The 18,061-nt window shown below is 46.1% G+C and overlaps 1 protein-coding gene across 1 annotated transcript; it reads left to right on the top strand.

Annotated features, from left to right (window-relative positions):
* The first annotated feature begins 1,624 nt into the window (after positions 1–1,624).
* On the top strand, positions 1,625–16,651 carry TYW5 (tRNA-yW synthesizing protein 5). The gene is made up of 8 exons (XM_060257007.1): positions 1,625–2,035; positions 2,972–3,126; positions 7,234–7,303; positions 8,917–8,961; positions 10,710–10,847; positions 12,093–12,180; positions 13,524–13,640; positions 16,375–16,651. The coding sequence occupies exons 1-8, from the start codon at positions 1,910–1,912 to the stop codon at positions 16,629–16,631; spliced, it is 996 nt and encodes a 331-aa protein (XP_060112990.1). The 5' UTR covers positions 1,625–1,909; the 3' UTR covers positions 16,632–16,651.
* The last annotated feature ends 1,410 nt before the right edge of the window (positions 16,652–18,061 follow it).

Here is an 18,061-nt window from a genome sequence, read left to right on the forward strand (position 1 = left end):
GCGTGAGCTCTCTCAGCCCCACCCACCTCACAGGGTGTCTGTTGTAAGCCTTGAAAGGGCAGCTGCTGGGAGAGTCCTCTCAGCCCCACTCACCTCACAGGGTATCTGTTGTGGGGGGAGAAGATAGAGGAGATTGTAAACCTTGAAAGGGCAGCTTCTGCGTGAGCTCTCTCAGTCCCACCCACCTCACAGGGTGTCTGTTGTGGGGAGAGAAGACAGAGGAGATGGTAAGCCTCTCTGAGTCGAAAACGACTGGTGCTTGCACAGGGGACTACCTTTTTTACCTTTTAAGTTTTTTTTCAGGGTACGAGCTTTGGTGTGCACGCATCCTTTTTCAGTCAGATATAATGAAATGGAAGAAAACCATTCAGACTTATAGAGAGAGCCTGAACAGCAAATTAATGTGATGCCATGAAGAAGGATCCAGAAGTGTGCCTGAATACTTGTCAGCATCAGGTCTTACTAAGTGGCCAACAAGTTCTTCTGGAGGGCCAACAACAGGGCAGAGAGGCTGAGGCCTTTCTAAGAACATCAGAAGAGCCCTGCTGGATCAGACCAGTGGTCCATCTAATCCAGCATCCTGTCTCACAATGGCCAACCACTTTCTTTGGAGGTTCAGCAACAGGGCACAGAGGCTGAGGCCCTCATAAGAACATACGAAGAGCCCTTTTAGATCAGACCAGTGGTCCATCTAGTCCAGCATCCTGTCTCACACAGTGGCCAAACCAGTTCCTCTGGAGAGCCAACAACAGGCCATAGAGGCTGAGGCCTTCTCCCAATGTTGCTTTGACCCCTGATTCTGGTAGTCAGAGGATTGGTGCCTCTGACTCTGGAGGTTCCATTTTGTCACCATGGCTAGTAACCATTTATAGGTTGGTAGGCAAGATCACTTTGGGAGAGAAGGAGAGAGAAGTTGAAGTGGGGGGGAAGGAAAGAAAACAGCCTATCCTTAAAACAGAACCAAACAGTGTTCCCTCTAAGCTAAGTTAGTGTAAGCTAGCTCACAGATTTTTAGCCTCCAGCTCACACATTTTCATCTTAGCTCAGGAAGGAGGACCCCAGAGCAAACTAATCGATGCAGGAGCTCACAACTTTAATGCGAGTAGCTCACAAAGTAGAATTTTTGATCACAAGACTCTGCAGCCATGAGGGAACATTGCATGCCACCTAGCGGTACCAACTGGGTAGGGAAGTCCCTGGAGAGGAGGGATCAGTAGCAGTGTTCCCTCTAAACTGAGTGAGCGTGAGCTAGCTCACAGATTTTTAGCCTCCAGCTCATGCATTTTTGTCTTAACTCAGAAAGGATGACCCCCCAGAGCACAATAATTTTTGCAGCTTGAATGCCAGTTGCTCACAATTATAATACCAGTAGTAGCTCACAAAGCAGAATTTTTGCTCATAGGGAACATTGGTCAGTAGTACCTGGAGAGGGACTACCTGGAAGTTGGCAACCCTAGCAGCTATTCCAAAAAGCATTCACCAGACAGCAAGGCCCACTGAACAGCAGGCTTCCGAGCAGACCTGTTGGGGGGCGCTCTCTTTCCACGCCTGCCAGCTGGCGCGAAGCAGCCGCAGCGCGCAAAGCCTGAGCTCAAGATCTATTCGGAAGTCCACACCCACCGCCGCATCCGGCGCCGCTTACTCCCGGGGAGGAGGCGGTGCGCTTGCGATCCCAACCCCAGGACGCTTATGAAAGGGATCCCTGCTTTGAATTCTTCGCTTGGTGTTGGATTCAGCCCTGATCCTGCTGCATCTCCAAATCCACCAGCGTCTCCAAATCCACCAGCAAGGGGAGCTGAACAAGATATTTTTACTCTCTGGAAGCTGCATCCCCGAGCCCGGAGGCCGCTTCTGGAGAGGCCCGGTGGCCAGCAGGAGGAAGCCCCGAGAGCGGCGGGCCGCGGAGGAGATGGGCGAGAGGCCGGCGGAGACGGGCGCCGCGGGGGTCCTGGAAAGGCAGCCGGTGGTCACCGTCCCCTTGGCTCGCTACGATGGAATCACCCGGGAGCGCTTCCTGCAAGAGATCTATCCGCTGGTAGGAAAAGACTGGAAGGGCCTAAATTCATTCCCGCAATGGAGGGATCACCTCTAACCACTGCAGAACAGGATCTGTATGCGATTAGGGCTGCCAATCCTCAGGTGGGGGCAGGGGATCCTCTTCAGGGTCAACAGAAAGCCGGGGAGGGGGGGGGGGAGGGAAATGGCTGCTGGGAACTCGGTTATTCCCTATGGAGACTTATTCCCATAGGGTATAATGGAAAATTGATCTGTGGGTATTTGGAGCTCTCAAGGGGCTGTTGTTTGAGGTAGAGGCACCAATTTTTCAGTATAGCATCCGATGCCTCTCCCCAAACTACCCTCCAAGTTTCAAAAAGATTGGACCAGGGGATTCAATACTATGAGCCCCCAAGAAGGTGACCCTATCCTTCATTATTTCAGAAGAGAGAAGGCGTTTAAAAGGTGTCCGGTCCCTTTAAATGTGGTGTTCAGTTGTGCTTGTCACAACCTTGCTCCTGGCTCCACCCCCAATGCCTTCTGGCTCCACCCCCAAGGTCTCCTGGCTCCACCCCCGAAGTCCCCAAATATTTCTTGAATTGGACTTGGCAACCAACCCTCATTTAATATAAAGCAGCTTCATATGTGAGAATCATGTAGTTCCCTGTGATCACTTCAGAGGGATGTCATGAGGGAAAACGAGATAAAGTTGATTAAGGTACTATGCTAATGGCTATATAACTGATGCTGATACTGACAGTGATGTAATACAGAATCTTACAATGCAGACTCTTTTGAATGAGAGCCTCTGCTTTAAAGCAAGCGCCTGTATTTCTATTATACTACCTGATGCTAGATCAATTAAGTATTGGACTGATCACATTTAAGAATAGTGCGTGGGTCAAGAGATGGGCAAAGGGAGTAGAAAGGAAGCTCTATGATGCAGTGATTCTATTTTTCTCCCTTCCCTTCTCAGAGAAAGCCAGCAGTCCTGAAAGGAATAGATTTGGGCCCCTGCACAGCCAAATGGACCGTGGATTACCTTAGTCAAGCTGTAGGAAACAAAGAAGTCAAAGTCCATGTCTCCGCTGTACCGCAGATGGATTTCCTCAGTAAGAACTTTGTGTATAGGTATTTCATTCCAAGCCTTATTCTGTTTTAGTGGAACACGTCTAACAGCTAGAGATTCTGTATTTACGACTGGAGCTTTTTGTGGCATTAATTATTTTCTTTTCCAAAAGGGAGCTGGGTTACCATCTCGCTCTGCCAGGCAAGTTTTAGAAGAAGATGATATTGGATATATATCCCACCCTATAAGCTGAATCGCAGAACGGTCACAGTCTCCTTTACCTTCTCTCCCCTCCCCTCAACAGGCACCCAGTGAGGTGGGCGGAGCTGAGAGCTCTCACAACAGCTGCCCTTTCAAGGACAACTCTGCGAGAGCTATGGCTGACCTAAGACTATTCCAGCAGCTGCAAGTGGAGGAGTGGAGAATCAAACCTGGTTCTCCCAGATAAGAGTCCTTGCACTTAATCACTACACCAAACCATCCTGTGCAGAGCAGCTTGGTACAGCAGTGTTAGCTGGATACAGGGGCAGTTCCTTGATACCATTCTGCAGAATATTTTATGTTTGAGGGCAGTTGATGGTATATCAATGTTCAGGGCTCATTTTGTAGCAGGAGCTCCTTTGCATATTAGGCCGCACCCCCCTGATGTAGCCAATCCTCCAAGAGCTTACAAGGCTTTTTATTACAAGGCCTACTGTAAACTCTTGGATGATTGGCTACATCAGGGAGGTGTGGCCTAATGTGTAAAGGAGCTCCTGCTACAAAATGAGCCCTGTGATTTTATTTTATTGGTAATAGACCAGGATTGCCTGATCTCCTCAGATCTTGGAAGCGAAACAGACCACCTCTCTTCATTCCTTGCATGGTTGCCAGGTCTAATTCAAGAAATATCTGGGGACTTCGGGGGTGGAGCCAGGAGACTTTGAGGGTGGAGCCAGGAGACGTTGGGGGTGTAACCAGGAACAAGGCCGTGACAAGCAAAATTGAACTCCAAAGGGAGTTCTGACCATCACATTTAAAAGGACTGCACATCTGTTAAATGCCTTTCCTCCATTGGAAATGATGGATAGAGGCACCTTCTTTTGGGGCTCATAGAATTGAACCCCCTGGTCCAATCTTTTTGAAACTTGGAGGGTCTTTTGAGGAGATGCTATGCTGCAAATTTGGTGCATCTACCTAAAAAAACAGCCCCCCAGAGCCCCAGATACCCATAGATCAATTCTCCATCATGTCCTATGGAAATGGGTCTCCATTGGGACTAATGGAGCACTCAGCAGACATTCCCCCCCCCCCCGCTTTCTGATAACCCTGAGGCGGGGGGAGGGCCTCCAAACCGGGATCCCCTGCCTCCACCTGGGAGTTGTCAACCCTAATTCCTTGTCTTAAAAACTCACGTTCAGGGGTGTCAAATATGTGGCCCGGGGGCCGAATCAGGCCCTCAGAGGGCTCCTATCAGGCCCCCAAGTAACTGGCTGTCATCTGCTTCCTTCTCCCTCTCTCTGGCTTCCTTCTGCATCACAGCTTGCTTTGCTGGGCTTGCTCAATCGCACAGGAGCTATAGAGCAAAGCCTCTATTTTCTCCATTGGCTGAGGCTCCTCTCTTTGGGAGGAAGTGGGGGAGGCAGAGCTTGCTTTGCTAGGCTTTATCACAAAGCAGAGCTACTGAGCCAAGCCTCTCTTCCTTCTATCGGCTGAGGCTCCTCCCCCGCCTTGTCCCCTGGAGAAGGAAGGAAAGAGCCAGAGCTTCCTTTGCCCAGTTCCCTGGATCCCATGGGAGAAATACAATGAAAGCACCTTTAAGACCAGCAAGTGCTAATATTTTAAGCATGTTTTAAGGGTTTTTTAAAAAACAAAAACAAAAAAAACTTAATTGTGTTTGTCTGCCTCTTTTATAAAGTTTATATCTTTACTGCCTAATCTTAAATAGGTGCACACATGGCCCAACCCAACATGGCCCGGCCCAGCCCAACATGGTCTCATTTATGTCAGATCCGGTCCTCATAACAATTGAGTTCGACAGCCCTGCTCTAGTGGGTTGCCATGGGAGCTGCACGCACGCACACACACGACCTGAAAAGAACAGACTGAGAGTTCTCCAAAGTGTTGCTGGCCAGCCCCCTCTCCCACCATGCACCACTACGATTGCTAAAAGGAAGAAGGCAGATTCTTTTTAAAAAAATTGTTTGGCATCAGTGTTGAGAAGCACAGTGCCACCGTAACATCTCCTCAATTAGTTGGGACTGTTTTCTAAAGCCTTATTGTCAGACGTTTTCCCTTTGATTCACAGACCTGTTTTGTTTCTCTGCGGCTGTGAAGAATTGTGCCTCTTGTTTTCTGTTGAACCGAAATATTTTTCCGTTGAACCGATGGGACTAACAGAATTCAGGACATCCAGTTGTCTTCTATCATTTGCCTGTGAAAATTCCTTGGCTGTCTTCCCCAATGTCTTTCCTCTTGTCTAAACCATGACCAGTTTGAACCCCCAGTGGGGGCAGCATGGGCTCTGGCTTACACTGCAGGCTTATAAAGAGTCAGTGGTCTACGTAGAAGAAACGTGAAAGCAGTACTTCTATGCTAAGGCATGAGCAGAAATTAAAGCCACCAACTAGTTTTAGGGTGGTTAGTGGGATTAACAATCAGACCTTCTGCAAATATGCTTGGGAAGTTAAGTCCCGTTGGAGTTCAGCATGGCATACGTGCAGGGCTTTTTTTGTAGCAGGAACTCCTTTGCATAATAGGCTGCACCTCCCTGATGCAGCCAATCCTCCTGGAGCTTACAGTAGACCCTGTACTAAGAGCCCTGGAAGCTCTTGGAGGATTGGCTATGTCAGGGGGGCGTGGCCTAATATGCAAAGGATTTCCTGCTCCAAAAAAAAAGCCCAGCATATGTGACCTAAAAGAAACATAAAAACAGTAATATCATGCAAAGTTAATATGGTGTCATGGTTAGTGGGAGATCCAAGTTCAAATCCCCAGTCTGCGGTGGAAGTTCACTGGGTGACCTTGGGCCAGTCACACTCAGCCTAACCTACCTTGCAAGGTTGTTGTGGGATCAAATGGAAGAGTGCAGAATGATGTATGCCAGTTTGGATTTCCATTGGGTAGAAAGGTGTGGTATAAATGAATTAAATAAAGTAAGCCATGAAGCAGTGAAGCTGTCTTAGCCCAAGTAGGTACCATTGATTTTAGGACTTACAGATACAGCTTTTAGGACTTAACTGTGTTTAGGATTGCTGTGTCGATCAGTAGCATTTAGATGGAAAGGTTTCTGCTTTGCATGGAACTGAACAATCCAAAAGCAAACTGCAAAGACAAAAGAATAAATAAATTCCATATATTCTGTTTGTGTGTATTCTATTTTAGTATAGGAAAGGAAAGGTACCCTGTGCAAGCACCAGTCATTTCTGACTCTGGGGTGACGCTGCTTTCACAACGTTTTCACGGCAGATGCTTTACAGGGTGGTTTGCCATTGCCTTCCCCAATCATCTACACTTTCCCCCCACCAAGCTGGGGACTCATTTTACCGACCTCGGAAGGATGGAAGGCTGAGTTAACCTTGAGCCGGCTACCTGAACCAGCTTTTGCTGGGATCGAACTCAGGTCATGAGCAGAGCTTAGGACTGCAGTACTGCAGCTTTAACCCTCTGCGCCACGGGGTTCTTTTATTTTAGTATAACAATAAAGTTAATAGTGCATTTTATCAATATAAATTTGCAATTCGATCTCTGTATAAAGTCTCAGGTTTGTACAATGTGCTGTATTCAAAGTCCATTCGATATAAATAACCAGCACAATGAATGGTTGAGAAGGACCCTGTGTTGCAGACACTACTCAACTTCTGATGCATAAATCTTGCTTTAAACAACACATGATGACAGGAAGCTGGCTAAAATTAGCCTGTTTTGGAGAACTCCTTCTTCAAGGTTGAAGAACACACTTTTCCCTCATAAATAACAGTCAGTCGAGCATATCAGAGGTATAAATTACTTCACAGTCATTCCTCAGTGAAGAAGGCACAGCCCTCCACCTCCCATATGGAACTGAAGCAGGAAGTCTGGAGAGCATTGATATCACAGTATTTAAAAAAAAAACAGTTCCTTTCCTTGTGAAATGCATTGTTAATTCTTTTATTCGTGCCTCTTGAATATATTTCTTGTTTTCATTTCAGAACATTGCCCTTTGATGTATTTGTGAAGAGAGCAGCTGAAGCCAAACACACAGAGTACTACATTTCTGAGGTAACTATGCAGTGTCTTGACTGGTACTGAAATTGCCTTGGAAGTTAAATTTTTGTGAGGAAAAATGTAGTTGTAATTCAGAAGATGAACCCCAGTTCAGCACTCCCCAGATGAAGTTATATGGGCAATACAATCATAAATGTGTATACTTTAAAGCAGGGGTGTCAAACATGCAGTTCGGGGGCCGAATCTGGCCCCCAGAGGGTTCCAATCAGGCCCCCAAGCAACTGGCTGTCATCTGCTTCCTTCTCCCTCTCTCTTGCTTTCTTCTTCATCTCAGCTTGCTTTGCAAGGCTTGCTCCATTGCACAGCAGAACTACTGAGCCAAGCCTCTCTTCCTTCTATTGGCTGCAGCTTCTTGCACCCCCAGTCCCCTGGGGAAGGAAGGAAAGGGCCAGAGCTGCCTTTGCCCAGTTCCCTGGACCCCATGGGAGAAACACAAAGAAAGCATCTTTTAAGACTTTAAGAGTACCAACATTTTAAGCATGTTTTAAGTTTTTAAAAAATATATATTTGTGTTTGTATTCCTTATAAAATTTATATCTCTGCTACCTAATCTTAAATAGGTACACACATGGCCCGGCCCAACATGGTTCGGCCCAACCCGACATGGTCCGGCCCATCAAGGTCTCATTTATGTCAGATCTGGCCCTCATGAGCTCGACACCCCTGCTTTAAAGTAAATCCAAATGAGGTCAGTGGAGTTTGAACCCACTTAAATGGGCATTTGTATAGCCTTTGTAGCTCCATCTTTGTTACTGGCTGGTGCTTGCCTTGAGTCCAAGAGAATATCCTCCTCTCTCATGCATCTTGGCAGCTCTTCTTTTCAAAGCCTGATTTGTTTCCTCTCACAACTAGATGCCAGATGTGAGATGGCCTAGCTTTATCCTAGTGTTTGAGATAGCTTGCTTAATTTATTTATTTACCTTGGGTTTATACGTCGCCTGCTCCGCAAGTAGTGGCTTACAGTCCTAATAAAAACAATTTCAGTTATCCAGTTATTTCCTTGACTGGTACTCAGCATAATTAAACTCCAAGATGGATTGGGATAAAAGCTCCCTCTAACTGTGGAGTCTTTTTTTTTTAAACTTTATTTAAAATTAGAATATACAAGTTGTGAAGTCTTCTAAAAACAAAAATTCTACTTCGTTCGCGACTGGGATTATAGTTGTGAGTGAGTGATTCGGCTACTGCGTAAATTAGTTTCCTCTGGGGCCATCCTTCCTCAGCTAAGACAAAACAAAATATACGAGCTGGAGGTTAAAAATCTTGCACCCTTGATTTCTAGGTGATCAATTCATCGTTTAAAAACAGTATAAATCAGGGGTGGCCAATGGTAGCTCTCCAGATGCTTTTTGCCTACAACTCCCATCAGCCCCAGCCATTGGCCATGCCGGCTGGGGCTGATGGGATTTGTAGGCAAAAAAAAAATCTGGAGAGCTACCGTTGGCCACCCCTGGTATAAATGTAAAACAAACAAAACTTAGTGGAATTGGACAGGTTCTTCTGTTGAGCTTTTTAAAGTTCCCCCCAAATGTAGATGCGTCCTTGGTTTAGCAAGATGGTTAGCCCTGCACACCGTTTATATAGTTTGTGGTGTTTTTGTTTTTGAGGATGAAAAATATTACCTACGCTCTCTTGGAGAAGACCCTCGGAAGGTGAGTGATGTTCTCTCACGTCATCAACGTTTTATTTCCAAAAACAGAACAAAGTTTGAGTCTGGTGGCACCTGTAAGACCAACGAAGTTTTATTCCGGGTATAAGCTTTTGTGTGTGTGTGCATTTCTTCAGATCTGAAGAAGAAGATGATATTGGATTTATATCCCGCCCTATACTCTGAGTCTCAGAGCGGCTTACAATCTCCTTTACCTCCCCCCGCCCCCCCACACAACAGACACCCTGTGAGGCAGGTGGGGCTGAGAGAGCTCTCATAAAAGCTCTCCTTTCAGGGACAACTCTGCGAGAGCTATGGCTGACCCAAGGCCATTCCAGAAACTGCAAGTGGAGGAGTGCGGAATCAAACCTGGGTCTCCCAAATAAGAGTCTGAACACTTAACCACTACACCAAACTGGCTAGAGCATGTACATGAAAGCTTATACCCAGAAGGAAATTTTGTTGGCCTTAAAAGTGCCACAGGACTCTGTTCTGCTGCTTCAGACCAACACGGCTACCCCACCTGAATCTTTCCAAAAACATAAATTTAAATACATGGGAACAGAGCAACATAGCTCTGGGGCAGGAAACAGTGGTTAAGTACTCAAGCGTCTGAGAGGGAACGGTGGCAGAGTTAGTTTGTTACTCCAGCTTAGACCAGGAGTTGGTTGTTTTAAAGGAGCCATCTTACAAAATGCAAATTCCTTCCTCCAGGCCTTGAATTCAGCAGGCGCTCACAGGAGCGCAGTTCCTGAATCTTTCTGAGGGTTCTCCCTCTTCCTCCCCACCTACCTTGTCCATTGAATAGTAGGTGCAGCTGCATAACATTCCCTGGATTAGGAGACCGGGCAGCCAGCCACCAGGGGCTTTGCCACGCCCCCAACAGCCGTCATTAACCTCTGGAGAAGCCCACACCACCCTTTCTCCACTTCTTATGTGATTTTGGGAGACGGGTGGCTTGCTGGCCTTTTGACCATGGAGGGGGCAGCTAAGGAGAGCCCTAGGTGAGTGAGGCCTGCTTGGGCAAGGCCTCGCTTGCCCGGGGCTCTCCTATCTTGCATCAGGTTGCTTTTGGCTGGGGGGGCGGCATATGCTAATGAGTTATACTAATGAGTCCCACCATCTATTTTTCTACAAAACGACCCCTCCCTTTCTCTCAGAAAACAGGACAGCTCTTTTTCTGGCCTCACAGCCAATTATGTAGAATAATGAGATGGTGTCTGAGAGGATTGATAGGCTCCAGTTAACCACTAAAAACCAGGAGCACCTTTACAGAGGAGACAACTAGAAAGTGCATGTAGCAAAGCGAAAACTGAATCTGGTAGTGTGTTCCCACTCCTCCACTTGCAGCTGCTGGAATGGGTTAGACATAGTTCTCGCAGGAGTTGTCCTTGAAAGGGCAGCTGCTATGAGAGCCCTCTCAGCCCCACCCATCTCACAGGGTGTCCATTGTGAAGATATAGGAGATTGTAAGCCACTGAGTCTCTGATTCAGAGAGAAGGGTGGGGTATAAATTTGCAGTCTTCTTCTCCTCCTCCCTCCCTCCCTTCCTGTCTTGTGGTTCTCAAACATCTGACGTTCCTGTCTTGCGGTTCTCAAGCATCTGATGTTTTATTCAATATGGCTCTTATGTTAATCAAACTTGGCCACCCCTGATATAGAGCTTCAATACATTTGCCTTTGAATGGACTCTTCTCTCTTCAAAAGATGTAGCACCATTTAGGCAGTCTGAACGTGGTCTTCTCTTTTCAGGATATTGCTGATCTCAGAAAACAGTTTCCCCTGCTGGCGGAAGACATTTGGATCCCCGAATACTTTGAGAAGGAGCAGTTCTTCTCCACGGTTTTCCGCATCAGCTCAGCAGGAATACAGCTTTGGACGCATTACGATGTAGGCAGCACTCCTCTCAACATTTTGTAGCAGAGAATAACGCCGAGCTCGCTTATATGCAGGGGTGGAATTCTAGCAGGAGCTCCTTTGCATGTTAGGCCACACACCCCTGATGTAGCCAATCCTCCAAGAACTTACAAGGCTCTTTTTGGTAAGCTCCTGGAGGATTGGCTACATCAGGGGTGTGTGGCCTAATACGCAAAGGAGCTCCTGCTGGAATTCCACTCCTGCTTATATGAGTAGTTTGGTTTGGTGGTTAAGTGCGCGGACTCTTATCTGGGATAACCAGGTTTGATTCCCCATTCCTCCACTTGCAGCTGCTGGAATGGCCTTGGGTCAGCCACAGCTCTCGCAGGAGTTGTCCTTGAAAGGGCAGCTGCTACAAGAGTTCTTTCAGCCCCACCCACCTCACATAGGGTCTGTTGTGGGGGAAGAAGATAAAGGAGACTGTAAGCCGCTGAGTCTCTGATTCAGAAAGAAAGGCAGGGTATAAATCTGCAATTCTTCTTCTTCATTGTGGACAAAGAGCTCCTTGCTGAGTTTTGCACTTTGGTTCAGTGTTCTTCCTATCGATGCTGGGCTAGAGGTTTCAGGCCGAAAGCCCTGGATGTTTTTCATTCTGCTTCTGGTATCTGTTCTGCACTCTGGGTGTCAGTACTCTTCACTGGTGAAATGGATTGGTTTGCCAATGAATGCCTGGTCAAGCGCTCCACTCCAAAGCCAGCTTCGTGTAGCGGTTAAGGGCAGTGGGCTCTAATATGGAGAATCGGGTTTGAGTCCTTGCTCCTCCGCATGCAGCCTGCTGTGCGATCTTGGGGCAGTCACAGTTCTCTCAGAGCTCTCTCAGCCCCACCTACCTCTCAGGGTGTCTGCTGTGGGGAGAGGAAGGGGATTGTAAGCTGCTCTGAGACTCCGAGTGAAGGGCAGGGCACTGACCAAGGTCCCGCAGGGCCCTCACCTCTTCCGGCAGCTGATTCCACCATGTAGGGGCCATAACAGAGAAGGCCCTTTCTCTGGTGGATGTTGGGTTTTTCCTGCAAAAAAGCCCTGTGCGAAACCATGGTGATGCCTGGGGTGTGGCCCAATATGCAAATGAGTTCCTGCTGAACTTTTCCTAGGAAAAAGCCTGCTGTGAAACAATGGTGATGTCAGGGGGTGTGGCCTAATATGCAAATGAGTTCATGCTGGGCTTTCCCTACCAAAAAAAAAAGCCCTGGCCAAACTTATCACTTTTCTTTCTTGCAGGTAATGGATAACTTCTTAATTCAAGTGACAGGGAAGAAACGGGTTGTGCTATATAGTCCTCGGGATGCCCCTTATTTGTATTTGTCAGGTCCGTGGCATTTTTATTTATGATTGAATGTTGAGTACTGGGCATGGGCAGGCTTTTAAAAAACTCAGCACCGCCTGGAGGGGACGTATTGAAAAGAGAGAGTTGGCGGCTTATGAGAAGCCCTCCCAAGGGCTTTTTCAGTCCTGGCTCCGACTTGGTGGAACGCTCTGCCAGAAGACATCAGGGCCCTGCAGGATCTTTTAGAGTTTCGCCGGGCCTGTAAGGCAGAGATGTTCCGCCAAGCCTTAGTGTGAGGACAGTGACGGTTGCCGTGCTGGCACCTCTTTCCTCCCCACCTCCTCTTGGGGGGATCCCCCCCGCCCCTGATGTGATCCAATAACCGAATAAGAGCACTTTAAAGGTGCCATCAGGGTTTGTAATTTTTTAACGTAACTGATTTTATATATATGTATTTTTTAATGTTGTACATCGCCCTGAGCCTGCCGCTAGCTGGGATAGGGTGATTCATCAAATGTAAATAATAATAATAATAATACAGAGCAACTGAAACATGTCCAGAGCTGGAATCTTCTGTAGATATTTATTTTTTAGTCAATTTATATTCCGTTCTCCCCCTCGATCGTGGAGCTTAGAGCAGATCACAACGTATAATAAGCAGTTTAGAATACAGTTAAGATCTATAACATACGAATTCAAACATTGAACAGATGGCGCATAAACTGTTAACACTGTTCCACAGGGAAGAAAGGGAGGAGAAGCAGCAGCAGGCTAAATAGGAGCTCTCCTGGTCTCACCCATAAGCTTGGTGATACAGTTCTGGTTTGCAGAGCCACAGAGGTTGCCCAGAGACCTAGAATGGAGAAAGAGAGTGCAAGAGTCGAGGGAGCCTCTGGAAGGAGGGACAGAATTAAAGAGCGCTGCACAGCGTTCCCCCTGTTTCATAGCTTTTGTAGGAGCTGTATTTACTAACTTTAGTGTCAAGGCGAAGAGAGATGCATGATGATGCAACTGGAGGTCAGTGATTTATATGGTACACGTGTGTTTCCTTCTCCCACTGGTGCCACAAAATAATTCCTTAACCTTCCCCTATGCTGTTCTTATGGGGACCGCTATTCCCAGCTTTTGTTTTTTAAAAAAGTCTGCTTTTAGCATGGTCATGTTGTAAAGTGCATACATATTTATTTTATCTTTCTGTGCAAAGAAAGTATTAAGAGTTTTAATAAAGATGTGTGTAATGTTTGTTCATGTCTTGCAGCTCTCAAACATCTGACATGTGGCTCTTACATAAAGCAAGTTTGGCCACCCCTGGCATATCTGGTGGGCAGCCACGACACCAGTGTCACTTAACAGAAGCAATAATAGCCATTGTTTATCTTTCGTAGGCACCAAGTCAGAGGTGCTGGATGTGGAGAAGCCAGACTTGAAGAGATATCCTCTCTTTGCTAAGGCCAAACGTTTTGAGTGTTTTCTCAATGCAGGAGAAGTTTTGTTCATACCAGGTGAGATGATGCATGCAGTTGTAGGTTTGTGTCCTCCTGTTCCAATCTGCGTAGTTTCAAGTCTTCTTCCACTGGAAGCAGCTCTTTGAGCAGAGAAAGGCTTTAAACTTTGTTGGACATCGTTGTAGGCATTGATTCCACCCCCCTTTAAAGTATTATTGTATACAGGGGTGCCAAACTCATGCAGGCCACATCTGACATAAATGTGACCTTGTTAGGCCAGACCACATGTATTATAAAATGTAATGCCAAGTAGGGAGATATATAAATTTTATAAAGGACACAGACAGGCACACACAAAAACACAAAACTTGATAAAGGACAAACACACCTCAATGGCTTATTCAGCCTCAGCCAACAGAAGAAAGGGAGGCTTAGCTCAGTAGCTCTGCTGTGCAATTGAGAGAGCCTGGCAAAGCTAGGTCTCCTTCCCCCACTTCCTTCTCAAGGGAGGAGCTTTGCTGTGTAGCTCCTGTGTGATTGAGCAAGCCTGGCAAAGCAAGCTGTGATGCAGAAGGGAGCAAGAGAGGGAGAAGGAAGCAGATAACAGTGAGTTGCTTGAGGGCCTGATTTGGCCCCCGGACCGCATGTTTGACACCCCTTTGTCCATCTTCGATCTGATTTATACATGGTAACTGAGTGAGACATTTGATTCGTTTGTCTCCCTGTTGTTGCCTTCTGCCAGTGGTTAGAGAACTTTTTGTTTCACTTGGTGTAGCCCCAATAATGGTTGCCCTGATATATGTTTCCTACCTTCTGATTCCAACTGACTCACCACTCTTTGGATGTGGGAACTCTCCTGCTGCACCCTCTCTCTAGCTCAGATTTTCCAGAGAGAACACAGTTCCCTCTCTAGCTAGTCCTTTTATTGCTTCCTTCCAGGTCCCACCCCCTTTCTTCATTGGGCAAGTGTTCCCCCTCCAAAACTTCTGCCCAACCAATCAGCGAGCCAGAAGGGATTCTGAGAAATGTAGGCCTGGTTGCTACTCTAACACAGGCTTCCCTGGAGCCTGTAGGCCACAGTAGGCCTAAGATCTTGACAGTATTGATCATCTTCTTCTTGAATGCCCTTGGCTTTTAGAAGTTAGAAATGAGTTATTTCCTTGATTGGAAAGAATTTTGTTTCTGCGGAGGTGAACGTTTCACAGTTGCTAAGTGGCAAAGAACAACAAAATAACTTGGCAGGTCCCAAAATATTTGATAGTAGCCATGGCTCGTTGGACTGCTAAATCCCACCAGTATTTTGTTTGCATGTCCTGTTCATGATGTTGGTTGAATGAATGTCAAATAAGTAAATATGGGGAAAGGAGGAAGAAAAAAATAGACTTTGACCCTCCCCCCCCCCCCCCAAAAAAAAAAAAAATTAAACCAATCCTTTGCACCACTGGCTACAGCACACATGCTGGCAATTCTTCGATTCATGCAAGGAAGCATTTTGTGGCCGTCCTTTGTGTCTTCTGTGGCACGTTTAGACACCTGTGTTCTTTTTGTTCAGCCTCCCCGAGTTCTTCTCTGAGCTTGTCAGCAATTATTTTACAATTAGCAATAGGAACAAAAGCATTGTTGGCCCAGTCACGTGCTGAGTACAGCTGTCCAGTTCATCCATATGATGCAGCTTTTTGCTCTCGGCCTGAATTTGATTTGTTGTGACCCATGCTGAATCAACAGAAATAGCTCTAGAGATGCAGCGGTATGGAAAAGTGTTCACTGGATTAAGTGTGAGTCTGGTGGCACCTTTAAGACCAACAGTGTTTTATTCAGGGTAAGCTTTCATGTGCAGGCTGACTTCACCAGACAGTGGTACATATAGGTAGTGAGTTAGCATGCAAAATAGTGAAAATGTCTTTAACAGATTAAAAGAATAACAAGTTTGGTCTCTGGTTATTATCTGCATGGGCTCAATTGGGGAGAACAGCAAAGGCAATAAACATGCCAGAAGTGGAGAATGATGGTGAATCTTTGGCATAAGGTTACTTAGTTGTAAGGAGTAATAAGTTTAGAGTCCTTAATATAGAGAAAGTGGGCAGTGAATTAGTATGCAAAATCATGGAAATGTTTTTTAGCAGATTAAAAAAAACCCCACAAGTTGGGGTCTTGTGATTGTTCGTTTGTGTTGACCGGGCTGAAACAACAACGAAGGTAATATAAGTCTGTTATCGTGCAAGTGTGGGTTAAACTAACAACATCTTTCTCTTAAGAGGTTTTTCATGATTGAACCTCATTTATCTTATGGGAGAATGTGTAAGTTGGGCTGTTATCAACCCAGCCCTCATCTTTCTTGGAAAATGGGTTTCTATAACAGAACAGTCTCTCCTCAACAGCATGTAGCCTGGAATATAAAATACAGTAGAACCAATTTTAGCCCTGACCTGGCTGGCCCCAGTCTTGTCAGATCTCGGAAGCTAAGCAGGATCAGTTTTGGTTAGCATTTGAGGGAGACCACCAAGGAAATCCAGGGTCACTACACAGAGGCAGGCAACGTTAAATCACCTCTGAATGTCTCTTGCCTCAAAAACTCTGAGGTTGCAATAAGTCACCTGCAACTCGACGGCGTTGTCCCATTCGGTCACTCTGAAATGCTCTTGCTAATCAATTCGTTTTCTGATTACAAAACTAAGCTGCATTTTTAGAAGGCAAGCGTAAACCGCCTTTTGATAACATACAACTTCACCCAACACCACCTTCCTGCATTTTTTGCCCGACAGTTTCTTTCAGCGGTATCTTCTCCTTGCAGCTCTGTGGTTCCACAACGTGACTTCGGAAGAGTTCGGGGTTGGAGTCAATGTTTTTTGGAAACACCTTCCTGCCGAGTGTTATGACAAGACAGACACTTATGGAAACAAAGACCTTGCTGCGGCCTCAAGAGCAGCTCAGATTTTGGAGAGGGCGTTGAAGACACTCGACGACTTGCCCGAGGAATACAAAGACTTCTACGGCCGCAGAATGGTTTTACGTATCCAAGAAAAAACATATAGCGCGAACTATGAATAAAGGAGAATGCTGGATCTTCAGACCTTGTCTTATGTACAAACACTGCACATAGTTACAGAACTTATCTTTCATTTTAGTTGACTATTTCATAATTGGGAAATGTACAGCCAGTATAATATTCTCCTGACTGTGCACTGAGAACCTTATTTCTTTAGCCAGTTTGGTGTAGTGGTGAAGGGCAGTGGACTCTAATCTGGAGAACTGGGTTTGATTCCACGCTCATCTTCCACATGCAGCCAACTGGCTGACCTTGGGCCAGTCACTGCTCCCTCCAAACTCTCAGCCCCACCTTCCTTACAGGGTGTCTGTTATGGGGAGAGGAAGGGAAGGCAATTGTAAGCCGCTCTGAGACTCCTTCACATAGTGAAGGGCAGGGTACAAAACCAATTCTAATAGTCTAAAGCAAGGGTGTCAAACTCATTTAAGAGGGCCGGATCTAACATAAATGAGACCTTGTCAGGCCAGTCTGGGACATGTTGGGCCAGGCCATGTGTGTACTATTTAAGATTAGGTAGCAGAGATATAAACTTTTTAAAGGACAAAACACAACTAAAGATTTGTTAAAAAACTTTAAAAGCATGCTTAAAACATTAGCACTTTTTGATCTTAAAGGTGCTTTCTTTGTATTTCTCCCAGGGGATCCAGGGAACTGGGCAAAGGAAGCTCTGGCTCTTTCCCTCCCTCCCCAGGGGACCAGGAAGGGGAGGAGCCTCAGCCAATGAAGAAAAAAGAGGTTTTGCTCTGTAACTCCTGTATGATTGAGCAAGCCGTGCAAAGCAAGTTGAGATGCAGAAGGAAGCAAGAGAGAGGGAGAAAGAAGCAGACAAGGGCCAGTTGCTTGGAGGGGGCCTGATTTGGCCCCTAGGCCACATGTTTGACACCCCTGGTCTAAAGTATGTTAGAACCAGTGTTCCCTCTAAGCTGAGCTAATGTGAGCTAGCTCATGATTTTTTAACTTCCTGCTCACACATTTTTGTCTCAGCTCAGGAAAAATGGCCCCAGAGCAAACTAGTTTATGCAGTAGCTCACAAATAGAATTTTTGCTCAGTTTAGGGGGAACTTTGGTTAGAACACAATTTGTTTAATAGATTCACATAACAGATTCTAAGCCTTACAGAATGGTAGAATAACTGCTATGTTAATATGACTGTGGAAGAGGTAAAGTAAGAAACATTTACACAATTGCATAACAAAAATACATCCAATTGCAAGGCTTTTGATTTTGCACAGTTCGGAAGAATAAAAACTTACAGGGCAAAATGATTCCCCAATACTGCTCTGTTCAGCCTGCCCTTTTCTAAAGGACACAGGAATGCAGTTTATCAAGAGTTGTGAAACTTACCTAAAAAACTCTTGCAATATGGGAGAGATCATTAAGCCCATTCTTTTGTGAGTGGGAGCAGTTTAGGGAAAATGAACACCTATCAGAG

Source organism: Heteronotia binoei, chromosome 16 (assembly GCF_032191835.1).
Source record: "Heteronotia binoei isolate CCM8104 ecotype False Entrance Well chromosome 16, APGP_CSIRO_Hbin_v1, whole genome shotgun sequence".
NCBI lineage: Eukaryota > Metazoa > Chordata > Lepidosauria > Squamata > Gekkonidae > Heteronotia > Heteronotia binoei.